Genomic DNA, 21,324 nt, shown 5'->3' with positions numbered 1-21,324 from the left:
AGCAACAGAATCCTAGCTCAGTGCCAATAAAGGGACCCCATGTAAACATTTTCTGATCAGTTGTTTGATGCCCTCATCATTTGTATGTTGAGAGCTCCGGAAACTGCCACTGCTGCCACCCTGGGGCTGTGCTAAGGCTAGGGCTGGACCTTGCTCCTCTCTCACTCAGGTCCAACTGACCTTTCCTACTTATCTAAGGTTTTTGTTGGCATTTGTGGGCTGAGAAGTCTGGAACCTACCACAGCTGTCTGTGACTCCTTCCCCTGAGACCTGCTCCTGGTTCAATGGGGTCTGGTCTGTGCTTATACAGCATGCATTCCTCTCCCACCCTGGGTGCAACAAACCTTTCCTGAAGACCTTCCACATTGTCTTGGACTGGAAATTTGTTTCACTTTGTCTTATCATGGGATTTACTGCTTCAGAATTTGTTTAGAGACATTTTTACAGGTATTTGGATGGGTTAGGGGGAGAAATCAAGAAAGTCCCTGTTTTCCCTCTGCCCTCTTGGCCATGCTCTCCATGAATTTTACTTTTTAGTTTTTGAGATGAACAATTTGGTGTTCATGTCTCCTAAAAACCCCTCGAATTAGTTAGAAAAAACATTCCTCATCTTACTTATCAATTTAAGAACTTTTTCAAAAAATTTTCATCAACTTTATAACATTTTTGGTTTTCAGCATTTCTACTTTATCAGTTATTTAGGGCTTTAAACCTTTTTTAACGTGAAGGCCTAATGTTATGATTTGTTATTTTTCCTTGTTTTTGGATTAAACTCTTTCAAACTGTATAATTTCGCTTAGGACAGTGTTAGCTGTATCCTATAAGTTTCCTTTGTTATGACATTAATGCCATTTTAAAATGAAATATTGGATTATTTCTATGATTTGTTCTTTAACTTGTCAGTCCTTTGGAATTCAGTTCCTAGTGTATATGACAACACATATTCAATTTTTGTAATGGTGTCATTCAAAGATAAAAGCTATAATAAATACTTTCTGTTCCTATTCAGTAATTACTTTCCACATTTCCATATTTCTGTCGGATTTGTCTTGAGCTCCACTCTCTATCTGCTCCTCTGCCAGTTTTCAACTTCATTTAACAAAATTCTCCTCCCAGATTAATTTCATCCTACCTAATCTTCTTACCATTCTGCAATTTCAATCATTGATTGACACAGCCACCCTCAGCCACCTCTACCCTTTGATTGGAGTGTTGGTGGGTGGAGTAAAAAACTCCTCCCAATGTCTTCTTTAGGAAGGCAGAAACTAAAGTTTTTCTCATTCATCTCTGAATCTTCTATTCTGTTTGCTTTCAGCTCTTCTGGAAGATGTCCCTATGCTGGGAAGCCTCAGGTTTCCACCCCATATCCACTCCACTCCCTCTTTCCTTCCTCATTTTCTGTGTTGTCTCCTCCATTAGATTATGAGCTCTCTAAGAGAAGGAACTGGCTTTTTTATTACTTGTATTCCCAGTGCCTAACACAGTGCCTGGCACCTTGTAGGTGCTAAGTAAAAATTTGTTAGGTTGGACTAGATTAGATCTGAAAGGGTCAATCTCTCAATAATATAGTTTTGCTGTTTATTTCTTCCTCCAATTTGATTAACTTTTCCTTTAGTATTTAGAAGCTATGCTCTTTGGTGCATACATATTAAGCACAGGTATTGATTTGTCATCTATGGCAACTTTAACATAATGAAGTGTTTTGATTGTCTCTTTTTATCATGTTTATATTTGCTTTAGCCCTATTTGAAATCATGATTACTACCCTAGCTTTTAAAAAAATTACTTGAAGTAGAGTGGATTGTACTACAGATATTATAATTTTATGTGAATTTTTGTATTTCATGTGGAAATATTAGCTAAGATTTTAGATTAGATAAGATTTTATCTACTTTTATACCATCTTCCATTTTGTGGTTGAATTTTTTTATTATTTGTTTTCCTCCATGTTGTCATTTTCTATTTTTCCCCTTTTTTTCTCAATCTTCTCTTTACTAATAAGGAGCTAGAAAAAAAGAGAGGGAATTTGCATAATGTTTCTGATCTTCAAGTGAAGCAGCATGTTTCCTTTCTGTTGCCCCTTCTGTTTCCCTCTTGCCCGCTTGAAATCCAGGTTACAGGAGATTGGGGGATCTAGTCACATTTCCACGGTGCAGAAGAGTCCTGTGGTCACTTGCAGGGGCACAGGGTCCTCACCCTCAGTTCCAAAGCAGAAAGCCATATCTCAGGAGTGCTAGGACTTGTGGCTGCAGAGGACAAAGATCTCTCTGCCTTGGTAAAGACCAGAGCACAGTGCAGAAGAGCAGGGACCATACCACTCCCTGGACCATACTACCTTGGAAGCACAGAAAATGTACAAACCCCTTGAATTAGCTCTGATAGGATCAGCAAAAGTATGTGAAGCTTGGGATAGGGTCCTCCCCTTCCTGAGAGTACAGCTCAACTTTAACATAAAGGTGAACTGTTTTGTTGACATTCCTACATGGAAAGATGATGTGTATGATTCATGAGACCTCAGTATTAGGGTAGCTGAAGGGAATATGCATACATATATGTTTATGTATATATATGGGTGAATGTGTATGTATGTATATATCTATGTGGGTATGTGTGTGTGTGTATATCTATATATATATACACATATATATATATATATATGGAGAGAGAGAGAGAGAGAGAGAGAGAGGGAAAGAGAGAGAGAGAGAAAGAGAGGGAAAGAGAGAGAGAGAGGGAGAGAGAGGGAGAGAGGGAGAGAGTGGACACAGGGTGAGTTGAAGATGAAGGGAAGATATCTAAAAGAAATAAAATCAAATTAAGGGATGAGAGAGGAACCTACTGAGAGAGGAAGATAAGGAGAGATAGAATGGGATGGATTATCTCCCATAAAGGTGGCAAGAGGAAGACGTTCTGTGGGAGGAGGGGAGAGGGTGGATGAGGGGGGAATGAGTGAACATTGCTCTCATCAGATTTGGCCTAAGGAGGGAATACCATATATACCCAATTGGGAACCTTACCCCACAGGAAAGAAAAGGGAAGAAGATAAAAAAAATGGGGGGGATGATGGAGGGGAGGGCAGATGGGGGTGGGGGTAGTCAAAAACAAACACTTTCGAAAGGGGACAGGGTCAAGGGAGAAAATTCAATAAAGGGGGATGGGTTGGGAAGGAGCAAAATATAGTTAGTCTTTCACCACATGAGTATTGTGAAAGGGATATACATAATGATACACATGTGGCCTATGTTGAATTGCTTGACTTCTTAGGGAGGGTGGATGGGAAGGGAAGAGGGGAGAGAATTTGGAACTCAAAGTTTTAAAAACAGATGTTCAAAAACAAACAGAAATGTTTTTGCATGCAACTAAAAAATAAGATACACAGGCAATGGGGTGTAAATATTTATCTTGCCCTACAAGAAAGGAAGGGAAAAGGGGATGGGAGGGGAATGGGGTGACAGAAGGGAGCGCTGACTGGGGAACCGGGCAACCAGAATATAAGCCATCTTGGAGTGGGGGGGAGGGTAGAAATGGGGATAAAATTTGTAATCCGAACTCTTGTGAAAATCAATGCTGAAAACTAAATATGTTAAATAAATTTAAAAAAATCAAAATCAAAACAAAATAAAGTTAAAATTAGCAAATAGGGTGGGGAAGGGGTAGGAAGGAGGGAGAGAGTTCAGAATTCAAAAAAAATTTTTTAAATTATTTTAGAAATTTAAAAAATGCAAAAATAAAAAATTGTTCTACAACTTTGAGCTAAAGGACCATGTAGATACATCACTGTGCCCTTGGCAAGTTAATACAGAATAGACACCCCAGCACTTAGTCCCTGAGCATATGGAGAAGTGATGACCCAAGGTAGTTAAATAACTCAGTGTTTCCTTATAGTAAAGGTTTTATTGGTACAAAATGACTTTTTATTAACTATTTCATGCTTTAGCTTTTGCAGGTTAAAGTTGAACATTTTTAAGTCAAAATGAATGATGGACCAAGCTGTGAAAATACAACCAAATCAAAACATTTATCTCAAAGTAGAAAGTGATCAAATCGTGCAGATTGAGGCTGAACATTTGTTACAGTTGCCATTTCCAATCAGTGACAAGATATATCTGATGCTTTTCTCCTTCATTGTCTCTGCAGCTAAATTCCTAAGGAAATAACATAAGCAAAAGTAATAATTAGTAAGTGAATGAAAATATTCAGCCTGAACAACCAAAGAATTTGCTTAGAGCAATGATGCTATGAAAATCCTCTGATGTTGCATTTTTTCAAAACAACATGCCTGGGTTTTGGAGGGGCAGAAGACAGAATTGTTAGTTAGAGATGGATTTGTTTAGCTTAATGAGAAACCCTGAACTATAGGGGAAGTTTCTATAAGAACAGGTTCTCAAATGATACTATAAAGTTCAACAGAAAACAGATTCCCTTTTGTTCCTTTGTATTCCTACCTGGTCTATACCATTGTTTCTCTAAATGGGTCTCAACATACTGATATAGAGCTAAGGAACTTCTGATAGCAGCCCTGAGAAAATTGTTGTCAATTTCCTTGTTCTCTTCTGTCTGTAAATTACTTCCTCTCCTTTCCTCCCCATGCCCCCTTGCAAGAACTCAATTCCTTACAGACATTTTGAGAGTTTAATAAACACAACCAAAAATCTGTACACGTGGTGGTTCATCTGTCCCTGAAAGATTTTTAAACTATTTTAAAATTCTCATTATATAATAACCCCATTAGGAACTGCATACAGAAAACATTTTGTTGCATATGAAAAGGTCCTTAGAAGAGTGTAATGAATGCTAGTTTGAAGTGATATCTTTAGGTAATATAGATGGAAGGAGCCATAGTCTCTTCAAGAACCAAGTTAAACCAATTTAACTGTTTTTGACAAAGTAAAAAGAGATTTTTAATCAATTGCTAATAAAAAATTTCTATATATCTATATATGTACATAGATATAGGCATATAAGGTATCAAAGTATGTTATAAAACCCAAGCCATGTCTTCTGACAATGAGGATTTGTTAAGGCTAATTTTTTTTGGTGGTGTTGGTGGTGGTAGAGAGGGAAGGTTGTCAATCTCTTCTCCTAGAGATTTGGGAAAACAGCTCAAGCAATAATCTCTTTTGGATAGTTCTGCTGTGGTATTCTTTGAAGTGAATTGGGTGGGTTTCTCATCTTTACATCCTGATGATAACTTTAAAATGTTACAGTAATAAGAATATCACAAAATGGGAACACAAATCACATCAGAGAAGCCCAGGATTAGCGTAGAACTCACCAAAGTTCTCTTATATACATCTGGGATAATTGATATTTCCTTTTGTGCACCTTGCTCTAAATGGAGGTGATCTTGGCGCTTTACGAAATCCTCGAATACATACAAATTCTGTCATTTCTCCTGTTTTTGAATAAATTTTTTCAGCATCTACCCATTTCAGTTCTATGTTATTTTTCATCATCATTTCTTTTGATATTGTACATGTCTCTGAAAGATGAAAAGAATATATATTACAATTAATAAGTGTGTACAAATTTACATTTTACAAAATCATTGGAAATATAAAAGACATTTCTGCAGTGATAATGGCAGTCATTTTCTCCTTCTCTTCTATTCACAATGCTGAATAATATATTAAAATCTGAATAGTAACACTTGATCAGACCTTCAACCAGTCTGGGTGGTGGCTTTTTCTCTACATCTAAACATCTAAAACATGTCCTTCCTTCCCACAGCAGTCCAGGGACTACCATCCCTGTTTTTCAGTCCATACGCAAATTCGGGTTGGAGAAAATGCCAGGGCCTGAGAGAGGGAAAGGGAACATGGTTGTAGATAATTTTGTTTTTCTTTAGTGGTTTGAGTCTTGAACAACTACTCTTCATAACCTCATCTGGGGTTTTCTTGGCAAAGATACTGGAACTGTTTGCTATTTTCTTCTCCAGTACATTTTACAGATGAGGAAGCTGCAGCAAACAAGGTTAAGTGACTTGGCCATGATTACCCAAATAGTAAGTATCTGAGGCTGGATTTGAATTTGGGTCTTTCTGACTCTGGGCCTAGAGTTCTATCTACTATACCACCTCACTGTCCATGTTGTAGGTAAGGTACTTAATAAATGTTCATTAATTGCTGGATTGAGAAGTATGGAAGGAAGAAAAGTTAACCCACTGTTTCTTCTTGTTTCAGACTGTCTTTCTTAGAACTTATCTACTATCATCCTCAACCCAGATCCCACCAAACTGAATGTGCCCCAGCTGCTAGAATTCTTTATTTTTCTTTTGTAGAATCTACTTGAAGATCATTCTCTCTGATTTTGATATTTCTATTTTCACATACATTGCTCATTCCATACACTCTCACATTTGGTCAGATAGCTTTGAACCAAGTAATTTTGTTTACCTAAATACATTGTGGTACCATTCTGACATCTTTATTCGTAAATCCACTTTGCTCCTTTTGAGTGGCTAGATACTGATAGGATTACCAGGATGTGGTTATACTATGGTTGTTTCTTTTTTAGAAATATAAGACTGTTTGTATCTTGATGCCTTACTGGAATGGATATAGCCTTTTTCTGAGGATCAGGAAGGGATCTTGTTAACTCTGGGGCAACTGCAGGCAGGCAAATCGTCCCTGTAAGCAATTGAGTATTGCCTGGTGGATACTGCTAGAACATATGTTGTTAACATGTAGTGGGATTCTGCTTATTATGCTTCTACTTCTGCCTATTATTTCAAATGTTTATGCCTTAGTCTCTTAGGGAAAAGCTGCCTATGGTGATAAGGCAAGGGAAAATGAAAGGAATCAGTAAGGAGAAAGAAGATGAAAAGCTACTGGGATCACATACTTAGAAAACTGAAGAGATTCAAAAACTAATCAAGAAAAAATAGTTATTCAATAATATCCAGAAATAAGAAAAAAGCCTATAAAATCACCAGCATTTTTAGATGACTAATGAAACACGACAAAATTGAGAAAAAGAGAAGTAACAGTGATTAAAACTTGAAAATATTTCATGGACTCAGCATTACATTTCCAAGATACTCAAAAAACCTATATGCACAATTATCATCAAGAATCACAAAATAATTATGCATGTAAATGAGTATAAAAATAAAGACAGTAAAATTATCAGGAAGTGATATCAAAATTTAATATTATACCAATCAAAATATTACTGGGATACTAGACAAAGTGGCCAAAAAAAGTCTCTATAAGAACAAGCGAAGTAGACTGTCAACTGGGATTATGAATGAAAGAAAAGAATAATTGTATTGAAAGATATTGTTGTACAGTAAATAAGTAAGTTCCTAAAATCATTTAATTCTGGATAAAAACAGAAAACTCATATGTGGGACAGAATAGCTCATCTGCAATTAGAGATATATGACCATTTCATGGTTTTTTTGGAAAAGTTATATAATGTCATGATGAAAAAATTGTATCAGAAACTTAAACCACATGCTATACTCTTTATCAGGTGTATAAATATCACCTGTGTGTTGTGTATTGTATAAACTTTTTATCACTTTTACTTGAGGTTAGGTCCCTTCATAACCTCCCATAAATATAGCAGCATTTCACTATATAATTTCCATGCTGATTCCCAAATAATCAATGGGAAAAGAGAATTCAGAGGTAATAAAGTCTTAGCTGGAATAAACCTCAGAGAATATCTATTCTCAGCCAAATATGTGCCATAATTTTCTTCCTAAGTGCTTTCAGGATGGGTCATCTGGTTTTCTGAGGAAGTGACTGTTCCAAAGTCTGTCTTTTGGAACAAGAAAATCAATTTTGAAAACAAAATATAAATCAGTCAACTTTGCAATTCCCAAAGTGCATTAAAATTGTACTATCATACACATTGTGCTATGTAAACGTTAAAATGGATAGAAAATGGTGTAAAGAGGAGTTAATTTCTTATCTACTTTCTAACATGGAAAAAGGAAGAGTTCTCCTTGAGTATAAGGGGAAGGAAACACACGATTTCTTTTTCTCTTAAATCACTACTCCCAGCAACCAGGCCATGATCAAATTGGAGTGAAAATCCTGAGTCATACATTTAGTCATGTAATAACAGAAAGAATTCTTAGATGGGGGCATTGCATGGCTCAGTATGTTGGAGATAATGGTCATGGTAACGAGCATGGGTATCAGTCAAGCCTTTCTTTGAGGCTTACTATTGAAGCCTATTTTAATATTGATAATTACTCCCCTATACCACTATTCTGTGACATTTTAACTATGAACACCAAGAGATCATATGCTTCATTAATGACATTTTCCTTATGTACTGAGTCTATTTAGCACATACCTAGGCATGTTGGTTCCTTTGTCCATAATCCATTTCTGCATGTCACAATTGGGGAACCCTGTAGTACATAATATTTTTGACATCTGTACTCCACTCGTGATCCTGGAGCATATTCATGTAACGCGAAGGAGGTGATATCTCCATTATTAATAGGTGGTGGTGGTCCACATTTTCCTACTTCCTCTGAGAATAGGAGAAAGAATTTTATTTGGTGAAAAATATAATACAGATAGGAGATTGAATTATTTGATAACTGTCCCTTCTCCTTCAGTTTCTCAAGGTACTGAACCCTCCTATGCATTTCTTCAAATTCTAACTTGCATCAGTGATTTGTGTATGTGGCTCAACCTCCACCAATACACAGATTATCTGCCCTCCACTTCCATAAGTCCCATAATCTCAATTCCACTATACTACTTCACCCTCATCTTTTGTGAAGGGCTTATGGAGTCAGTTAATCAATCATTCAATAAGTATTAATTAAATACCTACTATATGCAAGGCACTGTGCTATGTGCAATGCTGGGTAAAAGAATCAATAGGACAATCAGCCAGAGGAAAGAATCCAGGAGGATGAGAAATTTGCTTGGTAATGAGGACTAATGGGGCAGCTAGGTGGCACCATGGATAGCGTCAGGCCTGGAGTCAGGAAGACCTGAGTCTAAATGTGGCCTCAAATACTTATTAGCTGAGTGAGCCTGAGCAGGTCTTTTAACCTTATTTGCCTCAGTCTCCGCATCTGTAAAATGAGTTGGAGAAGGAAATGGCAAACCATTCCAGTATCTTTGCCACAAAAACCCCAAAAGAGGTCATGAATTGTTGCACGAGGTGAAAAAATGATTAAACCAAATGAGGAGCAAAAAAAGCAGAAAACCTGAGAGAACTAGTGGTAAGAATCTTACTCTCCCTTATTTCTGTTGTTAGCCTTCTGTCTCAGTACACATTGAGAAGTCTTACAAGGTCCTGAGTTTAGGCCAACAACAAAGAATCTATGACTTTCATGGAGAATGAGGACATTACAGTGTAACTGTGCTCAGAGGTTGGTTTTTTTCAAAATATACTTTTTAACATTCAAAAAGAAAATAAGGGTAGATCCAGGATAAGCTGAATGTCCTGAATGCAAGTAAAATTCCAGGATTTCAATCAATTAAGATTTTAATTGCTTGTTGAAGGACTATTTATTAGAAAAGAGTGAGTGACAGCAAATCTAGTTTCAAGGCAAGAGAACAGGCCTTTCTAGTTAATAATGCAAGTCACCTAGAAAATCATAACTAACTTATAAGAAATTAATGATGAAAACTTGAGCAGGTCAAAGAAATTTTAACAATGATCTTTTTAAATATAACATTCAGAGTAGATTAATGATGTATATAGACAGAAAGTCAAATACTATGGCTTTTCACTGGCCACATATATTGTGTTTGTGTGTATTCGTGTATGTTGGTCTTTTGTTCTCAAGGAGGACCATGACATCAGAGAAATGATGACATGACTTACAGTTGAGTTTAATTTGAATGAGGGAGGGCTGTGCCAGGTCTCCAGCCTCACTTTCTCCTCCAGAGCCACCTAGGTCCAGTTCCCTGATATTACCAGGACAACTGGAGATGGCCCAGGATGCATTGGGAGATCCTGTCCCTTTTAGGCTAAGGTCTTTTCAGGTTCTCACTTTGAGTGAGGTAAGAGCCATTCAGTGAATAGGCCTCTTTAAGGAGTTATTCGAGGGATGGCCTCTTCAATCAAAACTCAAAAGAAAAAACGAAAATATCAAACTGAGAGGGGAAGGTCCTCAGGATTCCTGGACAAAGGAGAAACATTATTACTAGTGATATAAAGGAAGGTTTAAAAAAAACAAGTTTCTGCTTTCAAAAACCGCACCATCTATTGGGCTAGACAACACACAAACAACCACATAGAAGATACATCCAGGGGGCAGCTAGGTAGCACAGTGAGTAGAGTGCTGGCCCTGGAGTCAAGAGGACTCGAATTCAAATCCAACCTCAGACACATGACACACTAGCTGTGTGACATTGGGCAAGTCACTTAAACCCAATTGGCCTGCCTACCCTCCTCCAAAAAAGCAAACAAACAAAACACAAAAAGATATATCCAGGAAATTTGTGAATAATCAACAGAGGGATGCTACTAGCACTATATGAGAGCTATAAGTTATGTATCTTTGGGGGTTTTATAAACACTTTCCATATCTTATTTGATCCTCAGAACAACCCTGTTATTATTATGCTATCATTATGTCCATTTTACAGATGAGGAAACAGAAACAGAAACAGTGAGACAAAGGTCCAAATTCTCTTCCTTCTTCCCTTCCCTCCCACCCTCATTGAGAAGGCAATGTCCAGGGTCACACAAATAGAAGCTGTGTGAAGCAGGATTTGAACTCATGTCCTCCTGATTCCAGGAACTGCATTTTATCCATTGTGACAGGTAATAAATTCAGGAATTAGAAACAGAGTGAGGAGACTGAGATGAAGAATAAAAAGCTGGAGCAGCTCCTCATAAGGGCTTTAGCCCCTCCTACCCTAGGTTGTGACATCACTAGCTCCTCTCATCAGTTGTTCTCAGGAACACTATTAGATGGTAATAGCATGCATCTGGCTCCTAAATACTACCTCATGCATTTTGTTTTGCTTTTGTAAAATTCAGTTCCTGCTCTTGCTGTCCTTCAAACTTGATGAAGTAAATAAAATTTTGCTTAGGTAACAGAAGTCCAAATAGTGGTAGAGTGATAGAGCTAACGCGGCTTGGTTCTGTATCTAAAAACAAGTAAGCACACTCAGCTACTCTGTCAATTATTTACTCAATACCAATACAACTTTGATTGTATCCTAGAAAGAGAGGGGAAGAGGAGAGGAAGGGTTTTTGCAGTGCTTCTTTTTCCAACAGGGTCACATGACCACTAGCCGCCAGTGTCTTGCTGTTGTGTATAAAGGAACGTCCTAGAGAATGTAGAAGAAATAAGAAGATTTTGCTGAATTTATCTTATAGATTAATCATTTGTCCTGTAGATCAATTAATATTGATTAATTATTAATCAGACTCCTCCATTCTCTCTGTGTTCCACATCTTAGGTAGTTTACATCCTGTTCCAAAACACAGAAATGCACTATACACAGGAAAAGCCAACCCAAAAAAGAAAATTGCCTAAAGTCACGCTGTCTCAACAAAATGGGGGAAAAAGTCCATCTGCTTCACAAATTCCCTCTCCTTCCTTCCAAGATATGTGGCTCTGTGATCAGTATTACTGTGAAACAACCAATAAAATTTCACCCCAGAAATTCTGATTCACTTTGTATTTTATCTCTTCTCTGTCAGAAGTTAATTTCAAGAAAGGCTGACAATACTCAGTGTTATCACCTTGAGCTGCTTTCAAGATTTCTCCAAAGGATCAAACATGAAATATTTTTGGTGTTCAAGACATTCATAACATTCTCTCTCTCTCCAAACACCTTTACAATCTTCCTTAACCCTCATACACTCTGGGATCCAGTGAAACTGATTTCCTTACTGTTCTTTTTTTCTAATATATTCATATTTCACCAAATATTTCTCATTTGTATATAAATTTTTAACACTAATTTTTTAAAACATTAAGTTCCTAGTATTTTCCTCCCTCCTTCCCCTGTAGGCTATTTTTAATTAATTTATTTATTTTCAGTTTACAACTTTCATTTCCACAAAATTTGAGTTCCAAATTTTCTTCCTGTCTCTGCCTTAGCCCCCAACCAAGATGGCATGTATTCTGACTTCCCCTTGCCCAAGTCTGCCCTCCCTACTGTCACCCCACCCTACTCCTCTTATCTCCTCCCCCTTTACGTTCTTGTAGGGCAAGATAGATTTTTATACCTCATTGCCTGTATATCTTACTTACCACTTGCATGTAAAAACAATTTTTAACATTTGTCTTTAAAAACTTTAAGGTCCAAATTCTCTTCCTTCTTCCCTTCCCTCCCACCCTCATTGAGAAGGCAAGCAATTCAATATAGGTTATAAATGTGTAGTCATGCAAAACATTTCCATAAAAGTCATATAGTGAAAGATTATCTATATTTCCTTCCATCCTATCCCCCTCCCTATTTATTGTATTTTCTCCTTTGATCCTATCCTTTTTCAAAAGTGTTGCTTCTGATTACCCCATCCCCCAGTCTGCCCTCCCTTCTATCACCCTCCCTTATCCCCATCCCCCTTTTCTTGTGTAGGATAAGATACCCAATTGGGTGTGTATATTATTCCCTCCTTAAGCCAAATCTGATGAGAATAAGGTTGACTCATTCCCTTTCACCTCCCCCCTTCCCCTCCATTGTAACAGCTTTTCCTTGCCTCTTTTATGTGAGATAATTTACCCTATTCTATCTCTTCCTTTCTATTCCTCCCAATATATTCCACTCACCCCTTAATTTGATGTTTTAGATGTCATCCCTTCATATTCAATTCATCATGTGCCCTCTGCCTATATATACATATGTATGTATATAGTATATATCTAATATTATATATAAATATATATGTATAACCTTCAACTAACCTAATATTGAGAAAGGTCTAATAAGTTTCAAATATCATCTTTCCGTGTAGGAATGTAAGAGTTCCACTTTGATAAGTCCCTTATGATTTCTCTTTCCTGTTTACCTTTACATGCTTCTCTTGAGTCTTGTATTTGAAAGACAGTTTTTCTTTTTAATTATGGTCTTTTCATCAAGAATGTTTGAAAGTCATGTATTTCATTGAATATCCTCTTTTCCCCCTCAAGTATTATATTCAGTTTTCCTGGATAGGTAATTTTTGGCTCCTTTGACCTCCAGAATATCGTATTCTAAGCCCTCTAATCCATTAATACAGAAGCTGCTAAATCTTGTGTTATCCTGATTGTGCCTCCACAATACTTAAATAGTTTTTTTGCCTGATTGCAATATTTTCTGCTTGACACGGGAGCTCTGGAATTTAGCTATGATATTCCTAGGACTTTTTCTTTTGTCATCTTTTTCAAGAGATGATTGGTGGATTCTTTCCATTTCTATTTTACTCCCTGCATCTAGAATATTAGGGCAGTTTTCCTTGATAATTTCTTGAAGGATGATGTCTGGGCTCTTTTTTTTGATCATGGCTTTCAGGTGGTCCAATAATTTTTAAATTATCTCTCTTGGCTGTATTTTCCAGGTCAGTGGTTTTTCCTATGAGATATTTCACATTGTCTTCCTTTTTTATGCTTTTGGTTCTGTTTTGTAACTTCCATTTTCTCATAAAGTTATCATCTTCCATTTGGTCAATTCTAATTTTTAAGGAATCATTTTCTTCAGTGAGCTTTTGTACCTCCTTTTCCATTTGGCCAATTCTGTTTTTTAAGGGAGTCTTCTCCTCATTGGTTTTTTGGACTTCTTTTGCCATTTGGTTTAGTCGATTTTAAGGTGTTATTTTCTATGGTATTTTTGAGGTCTCCTTTAGCAAGCTGTTGAATTGCTTTTCATGATTTTCTTTTATCACTCTCATTTCTCTTCCCAATTTTTCTTGTACTTCTCTTACTTGATTTTCAAACTCCTTTTGGAGCTCTTCCATGACCTGTGACCAATTCATATTTTTCTTGGAGGCTTTGGATATAGGAGCTTTGACTTTGCTGTCTTCTCTGGTTGTATGTTGTTCTTCTTTGTCACCAAAGTAATGTTCTATAGTCTGATTTTTTAATGCTGTTTGCTCATTTTCCCACTCAAGTACTTGATTTTTGAGCTCTTGGTCAAGGTAGAACTCTGCTTCCAGAGTGGAGAGTGCTCTGTCACAGGTTTCAGTGGTTTTGAGCAGCTATTGTCAGAGATACTTCTAGACACCTATAAATTTTCTGTTCTTCTAAGTTGGTATGATGGAGGGATAAGTGTTTACTACCATCCTGGCCTGTGCTCTCTTCTGAGAGTGACCACAAGCACTCTTTTCAGACTTGGAATTGTGAGGAAGATTCTCTCTCTGTAGCCACCTCAAGCTCTGGTATGCCAGTGGTCATCCTCACCCCAGGACCACCACCTTGGACTGCAACCCAGATCCAAGAAGGGCAAAGCAAGAGAATCCCACCTTTGTGCCAGCAAAGAGATGCCTGCAGTCCCCCTCTGATAAGCTGCATGATCCCCCTAACTATAGGCCTGGGGTTCTGGAAGCAGTTACTGCTTCTGCCATTGCCCTGGGACAGGGGCCAGATCATGCTCTTCTCTCACCCAGGTCAGACAGAGTTTCCCCATTGACCTTCCACTTTGTCTTTGGCATTTGTGGGTTGAGAAGTCTGGAAACCACCACAATTGCCAGTGATTCCATCTTCTGAGGCCTGTTCAGGCCTAGTCTCTGTAAGTGTGTCCCATGCTGTACTGTGCTCTGCTCCCAGCCAGTGTGATAGAACCTTCTTGTTGGCCTTCCAGGTTGTCTTGGACTGGAGACTTGTTTCACTCTACCATTTTGTGGGTTTTTGAAGCTCTAGAATTTGTTTAGAGTCCTTTTTTTACAGGTATTTGGAGGGGTTTCAGGAAGAACTCAAGCAAATCCCTGCTTTTACTCTGCCATCTTGGCTCACCCCCTCAACCCCACCCCAGCAGCTCTTTTTAATGGAATTTCTCTTTCTATCTCTTGCTGCTGGGATTTGTTGGTAATATACAGAAATGCTGCTGATTTGTATGGCTTCATTTTATACTCTGAAACTTTAGTGAAATTGTTGTTTCAACTAACTTTTCATTGATTCTCTAGGGTTCCCTAAGCATACCATCATAATATCTGCAAAGAGTGATAGTTCTGTTTCCTCATTGCCTATTCTATTTCCTTCTATTTCTTTTTCTTCTGTTAATGCTATAGCTAACATTTCTAGAACTTTATTGAATAACAGTGGTAATAATGGACATCCTTTCTCCTCTGATCTTATTGGGAAGGCTTCTAGCTTATCCCCCTTACAGGTAATATGTGCAGATGGTTTTAGACAGAAATTACTTCACTGCTTCCTTCATTTGAGTTCTTTAAACTCTCACCTTCAATAAGCAGCCTTTCATTCCCTTTTTTATCATCAATTTATCTCATGTATATTTTGTTTTTCCAGAGTTGTTTACATATTGTCTCCCTGATTTGGCTGTGAGCTCCTTGATAACTGAGAGTATCCTTTGCCTTTCTTGATGTGCTTAGAATAGTGGTTGGCACATCATAGACAATTAATAAATGTTGATTAATTGACTGACCACTCATCAGCTGTTGCCTTTCTTATGTTCAGGTTTTAAAGTCTTTTCAAAAGTTGGGAAAGTTACCTGAAACATGACAAATGATTACAAAAAATGTAACAGATTCCATGGGGAGATAAAAGGTGCATATGAGTCAAAGTTCAAAGATGTAGAAGTGAATTACTCTTCATTTATCCATTGTATTTATCAGTAACATCTGTAGCCTTTCTCTGATTTTGTTTCTTATCTCTGAATTGGGAATACAGGTTCTGCTTACTCCACAGGCATGATGGGCATTGAATGAGAGAATATATCTCAAAGTGTTATGAAAGAGAACAAAAGCTAATCTCTAAATCTGAAGTCAGGTCTCTTTTGATGATATTGTTAACTTCTCTATAATGAACTCTCTACTCTTTCTTTAGTGTTTCATTGAACCCCACATCAACTAATATATATTGTAATCATTCCTTGATTTCTTATATTCTGTATGATTCTGATCTGTATCTCTCTATAAATCTTTTATAAAGGATTCACTTACTACACAGATGCCTTCTTCTAGTTTTTTTCATTTGTTTTGCTTATTAATTTGTAGGTTTTAGTTTTAGCTTCAGAGTTTTCTATTTGCCTTCAAAACTCTCATCTATTCCAATAATATGGGGAACTTCATTCCCTCTCCGAAGAACTTCATGACTAACAAACAATTTCAAAACTGATTAGAGATATTCTTCTTTAATTCTTTTTAGATAATTCTTGTGGACATGCACCTCAAATTGATAATGCTGAAATTATAAGCAAAATAAGGCATGATATCAGCCTGGTGAAACAGTGAGTTACAAGTGTATTTGTTACCTTTAAATTTATGGAAAACCAGATAGAGTTTGTATAAATAAGATCTGGACAGAACTTCCTCAATGCAAGGGTATAATAACACATTTTACTTTAAAAAATGAAGAGAAGTATCAGGTGGATAATAAAGAACATGATTTGTAGCAATAATTTCAAAGAGTGTATGGGTTCCTTATAAATATTGTTATAGAAACATAACAATTATAAGTGAAAACTAGATCCCTTTGGGGGAATGGAGCCAAAATTGAGGCATATTTAACTAAATAACTTTCAACCCATAAGTATACTATTTCTTTTTATGAAGCAAAATTCCTCTCCTATTTTCTATGAATTGTGGATTTGTGAAATTTTCTATATATTTCCATATTATTATTATTAACATATTCAACATTTTCACTAATTAACCACAAAGTATTTGCTAATTACTTATAATTACCCTAATATATCCAATTGAATCTGTGATTTAAATATAACCTTTTACATCCAGATCTTTTTTTTAAAGAAAGGATACTGAGCTAGGAGTCTTAAGCATTAGAATCTAGCTGCTATAGCATTTGAACTGTTATTTCTCTTTTATTGACGAAAGCATTAAAGATTTAAATTTTTCCATGAGTTCTGCTTAGGTTGATTTCCTTGAGTTTTGGTATGTTGTTTCATTGTTCACTATCTTTAATGAAATGATTGATTTTTTTTCTATGATTTCTTCTTTAACTCTTTTATTCTTTAGGATGAAATTATTTAGTTTCCACTTAATCTTCTAGTGTTTGCTTCAAAGATCCTTTGTTCAATGTAATGATTGCCAAATGGTCAGAAAAGGATGCATTTAATATTTATGATTTTTGCTTCATTTGTTTGTGAAGCCTTTATGTCCTGACATGATCAGTTTTCATGAAGATGCCATATATAGCTGAGGAAAAGGTATACATATTTCTATTCCCATTCAGCTTAATCCAGAGATCTATAATATCTAATCTTTGTAACATCTTATTCATCTCATTATCTCCTTTCTTATTTATTGTATGGTTAGACTTATATAGGTATGAGAGGAGTAAATTGAAGTTCCTGCTATTGTAATTTTGCCGTCTATTTCTGCACGTAACTCTTTATGTATGTTTTTATTATTGCTGTATCACATATGTTTTTATTATTGATAGTAATTCATTCTGGAAAAAAATAATTTCTTTGCTTAGTTCTTTTAACTAATGCTGTGACTTTTTCCGAGATTATGATTACTACCCTTCTTTTTTTTACTTCACTAAAGCATAACAAATTGTCTTCCAGATCCTTTATTTTAATTCTGTGTGTATCTTTCTATTTCCAATATATTTCTTTTAAATGTCTCATTTCTGGATTTCATTTCTGAACCATTCTGCAGTCCTCTTCTGTTTTATGCATAAGTTCATTTTATTTCTTTCATAGTTGTGTTTGCTAATTGTGTATTTCCCTTTATCCCATTTCTTATAAATTGTCTTGTCTTTGTTTCCCAACTCTTCTTTGAGAGTTTGTTTTCTTTATTCTATTACTTCCTGTTTTCCTGTTGGTGAAATGTATGTCAGTACTCAACTCTGTGTGTGTATACTTCCCTCCATTAGGCAGTCCAGCTGAGAGTGACATTCAAGTATCACCCATTGCCCCCACCACTTCCTTTCTCTTGGGGTATAGATTTTACTTACACAAAACATTTTTGTGTGATATTTCCCAAGATTTTTCCTTTCCTTTCACTCCTTTCCAAGTGCATTCCTCTTTTGTATCCCTTCCATTCTTTTTTTAAGAAATCAAAACATCACAGAATTGCTCCTAGGTTCTTGAACTAATCAAGCTCCCTCTATGATCTGATCCTTGGTGATTATGAGGTTTCTGAGGGGCTATCTGTATAATCTCCCCATATAAGAATGCAAAGAGTTTAATTTTGTTTAGCTCCTTATGGTGGCTTCACACATTTTTTGTTTAGCTCTTGACTTTTCATCAAGACTGCTTGGGAATCCTTTGTTTCAATAAAGGTCAATTTTTCCTACGTAGGATTTTACGCAATTTTTTGGGTAAGTTATTCTTGGTTGTAAGCCTAGATGTTTAGTCTTCTGCAATATCATATCAAAGCTCTCTGCTCCTTTAAAGAGTGCTTGCTAAGTCTGATGTAATTTTGACTTTGGTTCCTCATAACTTGAATCATTTCTTTCTGGATGCTTATAGGTTTGTTTGTTGTTGTTGTTGTTTGAAAGGCATCTCTCCACTTCTGCTGTAATATTCTCTGACATTTTCATATTGTTTTCTTTCAGGATGGGACAAGTAAATCCTATACTGTACTCTTGTTCTGAGAGATCTAGGCAGGTTTCTTTTACGATTTCTTCAAATGTTATGTCTAGGTATTTTGGTATTGACTTTCAAGTAGTACAATGACATGTAAATTATCTCTCCTAAATATGTTTTCCAGGTCCATTGTGTTTGTTTTGAAATAGCTCATATTTTTTTATACATTCTCAGAATTTCTTTTGTTAACTAGTTTTTTTTTTCAAATTTCTTCCCCCATACTCTTAGGAAGCTCTTCTCTCTCTGTGATTATAATGACCCCCTGTGCACATGTGACTTTGCATTTCATCTGTTCAATCTTGACTGAAAGCCAGGTATGTGCAGTGTCATGGAAGTAAAATTTAAAGAAAATGACAAGGAATTTAATCAATAGCTTGAAAGACATCAGAAATGTCCAGAAGGATGAAAACAGAACTATGGAAACAGTGAAGTGGAATTAAAACACTTATTTCAGGGGTGGGGAACTTGCAGCTTTGAGGTCGTATGTGGCCTCCTAGGTTCTTAGGTGTGACCTCTTGACTGAGTCCAAGTTTTATAGAATAAATCTTTTTATTAAGGGGATTTGTTGTGTGAATTTTGGATTCAGTCAAAATGCCACACTTGAAGATCTAGAAGGCTACAGCATCTCCACACCTGATTTATTTCATCCCTCTGCCTGAAGACAAGAGCTCAAAACTCTTTAAAAAAGATTATAAGAGAAACATTATTTAAATATTTCTACAAAAATAAATTGTATTGCACTCCATAACTCAAATCATTTCAATTCAACAAACATTTAAAGAAAACAACACTTCGTTCATGTAGAAACTTGTGCTAAGTCCTGAAGGAGATACAGAATTTAATTTCCTGCCAAAATTTAGATACTTGCTTCCCTCATGGAGTTCATGATCTTATGAAGGAATTTTTAAATTTAGCACTTGTAATTAATTGATTTAATCACTTTCAGTTAAAGTGATAAGCTTAATCATTTTTACTAGTTAGGTATAGTATAAATCTTGGAATCAAGATGACTTAGTTTAAATTCTGTAAAGCCAATCAGTAAGTGAAAAGATCTTTCCTGCCCATTGAATAGGTTTCCGGTGGGGCTTCAGATGGGGCCAACAAAGGGAGGTCTGATTAGAGACAGGCCCACACCCTTTCACTAATTAAGTGTGAGGTCCCAGATAGTTAGCAAACTAGTTTGCTAGTTTGAGAGAGGTGTGAAGCCCTCAGGGCCCTAAGGGGGGTTGCTAAGACCAGGGCCAATGGTATGTGCCCGAATTCTAGTCAACCAGATCATGGCTAGGGACTGTCTAAAAAAAGAGAGCAGAACTCAGAAAGAGCAGAAACTGAGGACTGAGGACTAGGAGGAGGAGAAACTGAGGACTGAGAGTGGAGCTGGACACAACAGAGCCACAAGCAGTGGAGCAGGGAGCAGCAGGATTCAGAAGCTGAGGGGCAGCTTCCAGTGTGTGCAGAGTGGAGAGTGCTGAACACAGGAGGGAGTTTCAGGCCTTGGAGTCAATGGAGCTGAAGGAAAGTGAGTGCTGAGCAAGGAGTTAGGATTCCTGAGTGATCTTCTTATAGGAGGACCCTAGGATTGAGGCGAAGCACAAGTATGGTTTGATTTGCTGCTAAAATATTTGGGAGTAGTCTCCTCATTACTATAGTGATGTGGGCTTATTGGTTTTGGAATGTTGGTGCCGCAATATTGAATTGGGGGCATTGGTCCTTGAGCGTGATCCTTAGGAGTGTGAATAAATGTTGTACTTCCTCTGCCTCCTATGTAGAGAATTCATTATACTTTGTGATTCTGAACCATTCAGGCATGCCCAAGGTCCTCTCTGAGATCATGAATTTTGCCTTACTGTTATATCTGGCAAGAACTTCAGAGGAATACATGAATATCCTAGGCTGGGAGGATTTATCTTATTCCTCCCTGCAAAAGGAATGGGCTAAAGGAGCTGGACTCTGTGAAAACTGGGAGCCAAGGCTACAGAGGGGAGACCCTAGGGATTTGGAAAGATGTTTGTGAGAGATTAAAATTGAGCCAGGGGAAGAATTGCGGGCATCACAATCTAGGCAAAGCTGGATGGTGTTATCAGCTGTTATATGAAAGATTGTAATTAAGTGAAAGAAATGGGGCTACTGCTATGCCACAGCAAGATAGGGAATCTCAGGCAGCAGAACAAGTTATTGCTCAAGAGTCTACTGACTCAAACAAGAATTTTGCTGTTAATGTGGCTAGGAGAAGGAGAAGGCCAAATGGGTCCACAGTGCATCTCAACTCAGCCCAGGTCGAGCCTGACCGTTAGCTTCATCCTTGATATGGTGGCAGGGGAAGGGAGTTGATAAAAATGAGACAATGTCAGGGACTCAGGCAGTTGAGGGGGTGCTCATCATTTGGGGAATCCCTGAAAAAGTTTTGGTACATGATTATAATATTTTTTGTGCTATAAGTAATGACAAGCAGGATGATTTCAGAAAGATCTGTACTAACATGAACAGATTCAGAGTGAAGTGAGAAGAACCAGAAAACAACAACAACAACAGCAAAAAATTGTACACAGTAACAACAATGTTCTACAAGGAACAACTGGGAATGACTTAATTATTCTTAGCAATATAATGATCTAAGACAATCCCAAAGAACTCATGATCAAATACACTATCCAACTCAAGAGAACGAACTGAT

The 21,324-nt window shown here is 36.9% G+C and overlaps 1 protein-coding gene across 1 annotated transcript in view; it reads right to left on the bottom strand.

The window, feature by feature from the left end:
• Positions 1–3,871: 3,871 nt before the first annotated feature.
• The window catches only part of LOC118846200 (complement factor H-related protein 2-like), a 31,785-nt gene continuing 14,332 nt past the window's right edge, over positions 3,872–21,324 (bottom strand). The window contains exons 3-5 of the mRNA XM_036754493.1: positions 8,308–8,490; positions 5,273–5,479; positions 3,872–4,142 (exon numbers count right to left, since the gene is read on the bottom strand). Coding sequence (XP_036610388.1) covers positions 5,283–5,479; positions 8,308–8,490 — 380 coding nt within the window. The 3' untranslated portion in view covers positions 3,872–4,142; positions 5,273–5,282. The remainder of the gene's footprint in view (positions 4,143–5,272; positions 5,480–8,307; positions 8,491–21,324) is intronic.

The sequence above is a fragment of the Trichosurus vulpecula genome, chromosome 4 (genome assembly GCF_011100635.1).
Source record: "Trichosurus vulpecula isolate mTriVul1 chromosome 4, mTriVul1.pri, whole genome shotgun sequence".
Lineage (NCBI taxonomy): Eukaryota > Metazoa > Chordata > Mammalia > Diprotodontia > Phalangeridae > Trichosurus > Trichosurus vulpecula.
Note: the sequence above shows the minus strand (reverse complement) of the source record. Positions and strands in the feature narration are given on the sequence as shown.